Source organism: Macadamia integrifolia, chromosome 2, assembly GCF_013358625.1.
Source record: "Macadamia integrifolia cultivar HAES 741 chromosome 2, SCU_Mint_v3, whole genome shotgun sequence".
In the NCBI taxonomy this organism is placed as follows: Eukaryota; Viridiplantae; Streptophyta; class Magnoliopsida; order Proteales; family Proteaceae; genus Macadamia; species Macadamia integrifolia.
The window spans coordinates 12,396,014-12,404,689 of NC_056558.1; the positions used below are offsets into that span (position 1 = coordinate 12,396,014).

General features: G+C 37.4%; 1 protein-coding gene across 2 annotated transcripts; it reads right to left on the reverse strand.

The window, feature by feature from the left end:
* Positions 1-295: 295 nt before the first annotated feature.
* LOC122071870 (probable pectin methyltransferase QUA2) lies at positions 296-8,403 on the reverse strand. 2 transcript variants are annotated; one of them, XM_042636324.1, is made up of 9 exons: positions 7,656-8,403; positions 6,243-6,994; positions 6,034-6,166; positions 4,855-5,095; positions 3,287-3,512; positions 2,956-3,131; positions 2,495-2,798; positions 1,771-1,909; positions 296-801 (listed from the first exon to the last, which is right to left on the reverse strand). In XM_042636324.1, the coding sequence occupies exons 2-9, from the start codon at positions 6,983-6,985 to the stop codon at positions 643-645; spliced, it is 2,121 nt and encodes a 706-aa protein (XP_042492258.1). In that variant the 5' UTR covers positions 6,986-6,994; positions 7,656-8,403; the 3' UTR covers positions 296-642. The 2 variants fall into 2 exon arrangements, with proteins under 2 accessions (XP_042492258.1, XP_042492257.1); XM_042636323.1 differs by lacking the exon at positions 7,656-8,403 and adding an exon at positions 7,171-7,467.
* Between the last annotated feature and the right edge of the window lie 273 nt (positions 8,404-8,676).

Genomic DNA, 8,676 nt, shown 5'->3' on the forward strand with positions numbered 1-8,676 from the left:
TGTTAGCTTTTCAGATACTATTTATAAAAATTATCACAAGGGTTCCCACCATTCTCTTTGCTTATTTCAGAGAAATTTATAGACAGCAATGTTCTTCCCTGAGAATGTAAGATCGATTAGGTAACTGATACGCTTCTGATTCTGGCCTCAAAATGGTGGAACTGACTAGAACCCAGACCGATTAACAGGAACTGGATCGATTGACACCCCTATGTAGGAGCCCTGAAAAAAAAAGGGGGCCAAATAGAAGAGAAAATTGAAATTTCTTCACAAATGCATAGCCAAGTATCCAATATACTCCATTGAACATCACTTGTTTATTCATCTTCTCAACAATCTAAATCATCATGGTTGTATCGTTATAATGAGACATTACATGAAAAAAAAAAAAAATTGTGCTATCACCTTCCCTTTACTGATTTTTTTTTTTTCTGTTCCTTTTATAATTACATGGCCCCATGGACACCTTGCGGTTCCATAGGAGTTTGTGACAATGTTTCCTCTCGTCCTCAGCATCTTGTTGTTTTCTGTTCAAAATCCTCGAGATCTCCCTTCGCAGACCTTGATGGTGATATAACAACATCCGCAAAATTAATGAATACTATGATGTGAACCTTACCAGGCTTCACTTGAAATTTGTATCTACAACTGAAATTTCTTGAATAAAGGTTTCTGACAGACAAGGAGCCTCTCATCGCCATTACTCTCAATCTCCACTACCCGTGCATCCCATTTCAGCCGTGTTGCAATTGTCCTAGCTGATTCAATTAGGGGAGCCATGTCTCGGAACATCACCCAACCCTGTATAGGCCAATTATTGTTCAGGTTTAAAACACAGGAAAGTGAACAAAATGCACCAACGCTTTTGAAATTATGAGAAACTTGACATTAGTATACATGACACTTAAATTTCAGTTTTGTAGCAAATTTAGGAGGACACAGGATTTGTGAAGAAAGCAATGTATGTTGCAATACTATATCACAATTGCACTAAGCAAAAACAGTTTTTATAAAATAAAATGAATGAAAACAAGAAATGAAAATTGTTGCTAATGTCGATGAGGCAGCTAGGCTATGTGAAGAGCTTGATGGCTTCGAGAAAATAAAACAAAGAAAAGGGTAAAGGAAAGGCTAATTCGGAGCAGGCAGGACGAAAGGCTGATTGTATCGCCTCATCACTAAAGTGACTGGTCGAGTCCTCTTATGGAATATATTTTTTTTTTATCCCAAGATTTAGTATCTCTAGAGATTGGTTTTTGTTCTTAGTTGAGTGATTTTACCCTGCAAATGGCTTCACCATAGGAGGGGGGAACTGCCTAATTTTGTCGGTGCATTTGGCTTATGGGGCCAATTTTTCTTGTATTGTTCTTTTTATTTTATTTTTAATAAAAATTACCTTTTAGCAAAAAAAGAAGATGAAAATGGCAATTTAAAAGTTGCTACTGACCATAATGATTATTTGGATCTTCTATCTGAAAAAAATCAAGAAGCACCTTGTTTTTTTGGGGGGTGGAGGGCAGGGGGTGAGATAGAAAATACTATCTACAATACATCATCTTCAGCAACATCTGATACATGTATCAATCACCCAATGTGATGTCTTTAGGGCATCCAATAATGTAGTCACTCTCGTTCAGGGTTTTTTTTCTCATATTTATTTTGCCTTTATTTATTCATCGAGTAGATTTTCAGTTTCTGATTTCTGAGCTGCTACCAAGAATAACAATCATAATCAGTTACAGAATGCAAACGAAGTGTAACAAGAAGTACCTCTGGGCGAAGTAGACGATCAATCTCTATGAATAAATCAAGCATAGTGCACCTACGCTGCTGACTGGTTTCTAGTGATAGTAGGCCTTCAGCATGAACCATATCATAAGTTCTTGGGTATGTCGGAAATGCTTCACACCTGGAACAAAATATCAACTATTTTTAAACCAAAAAATTATGAGGAAGCACAAAATTACATATTAGTTACCATATCAACATATAAAATAGGCAATGATATAGATAATCGCCACCAATTCCAATCTCTTGAAGCCTGGCTGTGTTAGAAGGGCTGTGAGCTATTTTTTGTGATTAATAAGTATGATGTTTTCTTGAACCCGTAGTTATATGATTTGAACATCAGGCATAGTGCTATGCTTGATTTTGCTTCCTAACATGTCATTGTATTCCGCTCCTCTCAAATTATATATCCTTTCATGCTTCTGAGTTTAATATAATTTAATTATTAACCAAAGGGGGGGATTTGAAAGGACGTGCCATTTGTGACATGTTCAGCAGCCAGTTTACTGAACAAATGGCTCACATATTTTTTGTCGTTTTTATCCATTTTCATGCAGAACCAATCTACACAGAAGCCATGCTGTTCCCAGTATCCGGTGGTCAATCAACTCAGACAGTTTGGTTTTAGAACCGTGGCTAATTGCTGCCATGAGCCAAGTTGAAATCAAAATGTATTTATGGAAGGGGATAAAATAAAGGTACATACCAGTCATGCAATACCCCAACAAATCCCCTATCAAGGATTAAAGGGAGGTAGTTGGGTCCGCTTGTTGGGACTACATTCATGACCCACACAGTTTTTGCAGCATCCAATAAAGCAGAATTAAAACCTCCAAATCGAGCATTCATATCCAGCACATTCCTTAGCATGTTATAAGGTGGGGAAGGATCCTCATCACCAGGTCTCTTAGGATGATCTGAAAATATCAAGGGGGAGAGCAGAGACCAATAGTTACGAACTGCTGAGTTCCAGTTCAGGGAATCCTCAGCAAACTCTTCCGAACGGACACCTGATAAACATCAAACCCATCCACAAATAAATCAAATCCATAGAAATAATATCACTGGTTTATCAGCATGATGGCACCTTTTTCTTTTTCTTTTTAAATTAAAAAATATAAAGATCCAATGAAGGGTAGAATATGACATAAAAATTATTTAACTTACCATAACTTCCAAGTTCAGTCGAGTTTAGATGAACCCTAGATGGCCATGTTGTCCGTGCTTCAATAGGAATCCAGCGGTGGCTGTGAGTTCCTGCTATGCATGACTGTAGTGGTCTATAATATGGAGATTCAGTATCATGGCCTTTACTGCAGATGGGAGGCCCTGAACCAGACTTCCTATAAACACATGCAATATGAAAGCATAAATCAGGACCAATCACTTTCATAACTTACTGAAACACATAACATGACTTGTTTCATCATATTACAATCTATGAAAAAACAAAAACAAAAATATCAAATAAAATCGTTATCTCATGTTTAGCACTCACCGAGAAGCATAACAGTTTCTTTTACTCGTTTTCTTCCATACAACAGTTTCATCTTGTTGTGACAACATCTCCCAGCAGAGATTTTCTGCAAAGTGGAGAACAGACTTCCATTTTTTCTGAATCTCTTTGTTACGAAGTGACACATGAGAATTGGTGATTGGTGATGTCCAGACAAAGTATCCACCCGGTTTCAAAACTCTATCAACTTCAACCAAGAAAATACCATCTGATCATATAATAAAACTGAAAGTCAGATACACAGAAGTGTGAGGCAAACAAGTGAATTCTCTCTGACCATCATGGATCATTTCATGCCTAAATGATGGAATGATATGAAGTCAAGAATAGATGAAGAACAGGTGATATAATATGGATCAAATGATAGACTTCTGAAGTGCTTATCTAATAAATGATACGTCATAATTTGTCAAAACAAACCCTAAAAGGACCAGCAAAACATGTGGGAAACATTTCTGGAGCAGAACAATCTAAGAGATATTTCACAAAGATAACTGAAAACTGTATTGTAACCTCCAGGCATTTATTCGGGGTTAAAACTTCTCATTACATTGATGAATCCAAAAGGACACAAGTAGATAACATGCTTAGTTTGCAAATTAATACTTGGCCAATGTATGACAAGAATCACAAAGGAACTAATGCAGTTTCCTTCCTAGTTCTTGTCAACATTGACATGTACAACTGAACAGAAGTGTGAAGGCTCCCCATTAGGAAGTCATCAATTTAGGTCAACTGGGCTCATACTGTTGAAGACATTTAGCCAGCCTATATGTGTAGCATTGACAAATTCATTCACACCATCAATCTCGAGAATCCAATTCCATATCTTGAAAGTCTATGGACAACAATTCCTCCAAGAATGTACAAATGGAAATAGAAAGTTACGGAATCTCATAGATTTCCACATGCAGAAGTAATGTTTTATATAGTTCTTTAAAATTCTAGGGTTTGACTCATCTTCTCAATGATAAAAAAAAAATGTAGGATTGTTTGATTGTTTCACCACTGTCTTTGTAATATGATCCACAGAATTTCATGCGCATAGGTAAAATCCACAACATTTGACTACCCATCAGTTTGCAAATACTTATACTTTCTGGCCAATGGGCATTGCAAGTAAGTGAAAGCCTACAAGGCACCATTTCAGAAGTTTTTTCCTAAAGGATTTCAGAATTCCCCATCCAATTTAAACTAGTTCAAGTTTATCTATCTGAGCCTCTCATAATTATATCTTTTTATAGTTTATAATCCATAAGACAATAAATTGGAAAACAAAAGCTCTATTAACATTTGTAGCAAAAAATACAGATCATGCAGAAAATTACTGATCCACATTTTTGCAGCAATGAATAGGCTCAGAAACTAACACTAAGCTATCAATACAACTGTCCTGCTGATTTAATTGTCTGAGGAAAGAAGTAAGAGCTGCATATGCACAATATGGAAAATGAAGGTAATCATAGAAAGACAAACAAGCATGCATATATATATATATATATATATATTCTACCATAGATATCCCAACTAAACAATGTTATGATTGATACCTTTCTGATCCCAGTCGATACCACATCTTGCACAATGCAACATATCAAACGAAAGAGAAGGATATGGCAACTGTTTTGAAGTAAAAGAACCAATCATAGCAGGAAGACCTCTTTCTAAAGTTAGTTGGACTTGACTGCCAGAGGCCTCATAGTTTGCAATGCACATGGTCAATAGTTGCTTTGAAAAGAGATGTGCTCCAAAGCTACCATAACCACATCCTATATCCAAGACAGTCCTAACCTGAAAATTCGAATGTAAAAATTTACATGATTAGTGCATTGTTCTGATACAACATGAACAATTACCTTACTCATCAAATCAGAAGTCATTAATAGTAGCAAAGAGAGAGACAATATATACATGATTTTTCATTGCCACCAGTTAAACATATCCTGTGATTTGAAAATCCCAGTATTGTCACTGAATTACCTTTCATGATACCCATGCCAATTATTAATCTAGACTTGGTTTAGATCTACCTTGTGTCAAGCTCTATACATGCAAGAAATACACAACAAAGTTGAACTACCAGATATATGAATATTGCAACTAAGTTAAATTTTGTTGATTTGGCCATAGAGTCGAGTCAAGGAAATGACTTGAGCATATAAATTAGTGTTTCTTCTATGATTCTATCTATTCTATGGAGTAATCAATCAGATGACGTACAAACACAGAGTCTATATTAAGTAGATTATAGGTATATAACATGATAGCTGTATAGTTCTATTACAAAACAATCAAGCATTCAACTACTATAGTAACTCAGACAAACTGCCATTCTTATAACAGCATCTGGAATCCTATAATCAATGAGGTACATTTTGGAATGTGGAAATTAAATATCAGTAAATGTATGGTTTACATGACTCTCACTTACCAGATTGGGCATCTGGCAGCAGACTCGGTGACAGTAGTAGTTATGAGGAAAGAAATTTTGACCACAATAAATTTTCAAACAAATGGGTTTTTTTTTTTTTTTGGGGGTGGGGGGTCGGCGGTGTGACAAAAACAGATGCATATTACATGTGAATCCCTGGCGATACACTAAATGCACTAAATGAAATATAATGGAGATTTACTAGAAAAATTGAACAAGAGAAGACAATAGAGAGAGAGAGAGAGAGTATTAGAACCATCAGAAGAACAGCCCACCAATAAAAAGCAATATTACTCACCCCAGCCTGAATGAAATAAGATTGGTTCCTCAGCCCAATCATTTCAGCAATTTGATGGGAATAGTCTTCAACTCCATCAAACATAAGAGAGTCAGATCGAAAGGATATCTGATCTTCCTCCAACATCATCATCCTGCAACCATATTGATTGGACATATAAAGAACAGGGCATCTGAAATGACGTTGGATAAGAAGAAAACTGCACCAACCTCTTAGTCAAACTTCCAGAGGAAAGAACTTCCTGGGCAGTAATTTTCACATTAGCACTCCATATGACATCTCTTCCAGTAGGCCACCTGAGAGGAACTCGGTAATTCCTAGGTGGAAGCACTAAGCAGGTCTGCTTGGATTCATGCTCACATTGACGGTCAAACTCGTTGCCATCGGAGTAACCAGAAGCAAGATTATCAGAAACATTAAAGCAAGGAACATAGTTCTCAAACTCCTCAGAGCAGAATTCCACCTCCTTCCACTTCGCAGAGCCAACAGAAAATTCCCCAATATCTGCAAGGTCAGAGATGAGTTGTTCTTGGAGCCGCCTATAGCCCCTAACGATGTAACCTCTCGAGGATGTTGAAATGGTGATCGTCCACAAAAGAGATCCAGAAACAGCAAGAATCACAATTAGAATTAAACTGGCCTTAAGCAACAGCAGGGTCAGATTGTGCCGGCTTCGGGAAGTTCCCACGTTGAAAGGATCAGATCCAAAACCATTCTCACTGAATCCAGACTTGGGAGAAGAATTGTCTCCAAAAATTAAACTAACAAAGTCACGGAATGACAGAGGCTTGCGATCAGGAGAGGGAGAAGGAGAAAGAGAAGGAGAAGGGGAAGAGCGATTCCTAAACAGTTCCTCTTTCTCAGTTCTGACTTTCATCTGAGAGTCCCAGGAATAATGGGTACTCCCTGCAATCTTTCCACCGGATAAACCACGATGAAGCGGCCGAGACATCCCCCCAACCTGAAAGACCCACATGAAAAATTCAAAGAAAAAGCAGTTAGAGAGGGAAACTAAAGAAGATTCTCCACTCTAAATACTAAAAGCACGAAGAAGCGAAAAGCTCATTGGAGGATTGAATCTGTCAGCATATCTTTACAAGCTAGATCCACAAGCAAGTATCAGTAAAACACACTTACCACTTAATTAAACAAATTCCCGTTAAAAGCTCCGATTCAGTGATTGTAAATCACAAGAAGAATGAAGAGATAATAGCTCGGATTCAGAAAATAAAGAACTACTTATGATGACTACCCATTAAATAGCTCTAGAGAATAAACCTCAGAAAGAGCCAGAGGTTTAAGTTCAGCTCAGTTTAAGTGCAGCAGCTGAACTAGGTACAAGTTACGACTGGGTATTCAATCAAGTACAGATTCGCGAAAACCCCATCTGTCATTTAAATATCAAGAAACCCAGAAGAAGAAAAAAAAAAAAAAAAAAAGGACTATTGAGTTTTGACTCTTGAGCAGATGACTCGAAATGAAATTTAAAAAAAATGAGATGCAGGGCAGGGCCCTTCGCAGTATCTAATTTTCTCGCACAACAACCAACCGACAAAAGGGAATTAAAAGAGCCGCGTTCACACTCAAATTGAAAACCAGAAAAAAAAAAAAAAAAAACCGACCTTGAAGAAACCCGAATTCCTGGTCCTGTCCTGTCCTTACGCCATCAGAGCAACTCCGTTTGTTTTTTTCTCTTCACAATCCGAGTGTCTTGAGCTCAGTCCAATCCACTAATGCTTTAATCGAGAGAGAGAGAGAGAGAGATAGAGAGAGAGAGAGAGAAGAAGAAGAAGAAGAAGAAGAAGCTCTTAAGCTTATTTCCCCCGTAATAAATGAGTAAACCCAAGAGTAATACTAAGCAAATAAGCTCTCTTGATTAATAGTGATCAGCTGCAACTGTAATTCACAGTGAAAAGAACCATTCTTTTAATAAAAATGAAGATCCAATTCTCGCTAAACAAAAGATCCCCATTAATCCACGAAACTCCACCCTACCTCTGCCGTCGAATACTACTTCGACTGGCTCGGGATTAGCAGTAGCTCTCACTTTCTCAACCTCTCATCGATTCGAGATTACCAACTACACCTCTCCGTTAATTAATGACTTCCCTTATTATTTAATTGGCAAAACCATTAAATGTCGAATTTTATAATACAAAAACTGAGCCAACTAGATTCCCAGATAGATCTCCAGCGACGCCGGTTCTACCGATCCAGTTGATCATCAATTGGATGAAATTTTCAGCACATGCATCAGTTAAAACCCCACGAAACCCAACAAAGATGATCGAGTGAAAGAACTATGGCGGATCATTACTGTTTCACTTTAAATCAACCAAATCGATATCAATCAGATCATATGATTTGGGGCTTTTTGAGGTTCAGTGAAACCCTAAAATGAAAAGTGGAATCCAGATTTTCAAATTTTAGTTCACGTTGACAGTAACGTCTTGTATCTAGTTGGAGGATGATGGTAAAATGCATCATGTGGCTACCATTGGATCCAGATTTCTTTATCGAAACAATTATTCCGTTCCAATGGTGAATGTGTGGGGTGTACAGAAGCTACATCTAGATATATCGGGTCTGCCGTGTATCCTCCTTTCATCACGGATTTGGGGCTGTAGCTTGGATACTGATGAA

Coding starts and splice junctions, on each gene's coding strand:
- LOC122071870 (XM_042636324.1), bottom strand. CDS start 6,985: ATGTCTCGGCCGCTTCATCGTGGTTTATCCGGTGGAAAGATTGCAGGG. Junction 5,096..6,033: donor CTTATTTCATTCAGGCTGGG/GTGAGTAATATT, acceptor TCGAATTTTCAG/GTTAGGACTGTCTTGGATAT. Junction 802..1,770: donor ATCGTCTACTTCGCCCAGAG/GTACTTCTTGTT, acceptor TGGCCTATACAG/GGTTGGGTGATGTTCCGAGA.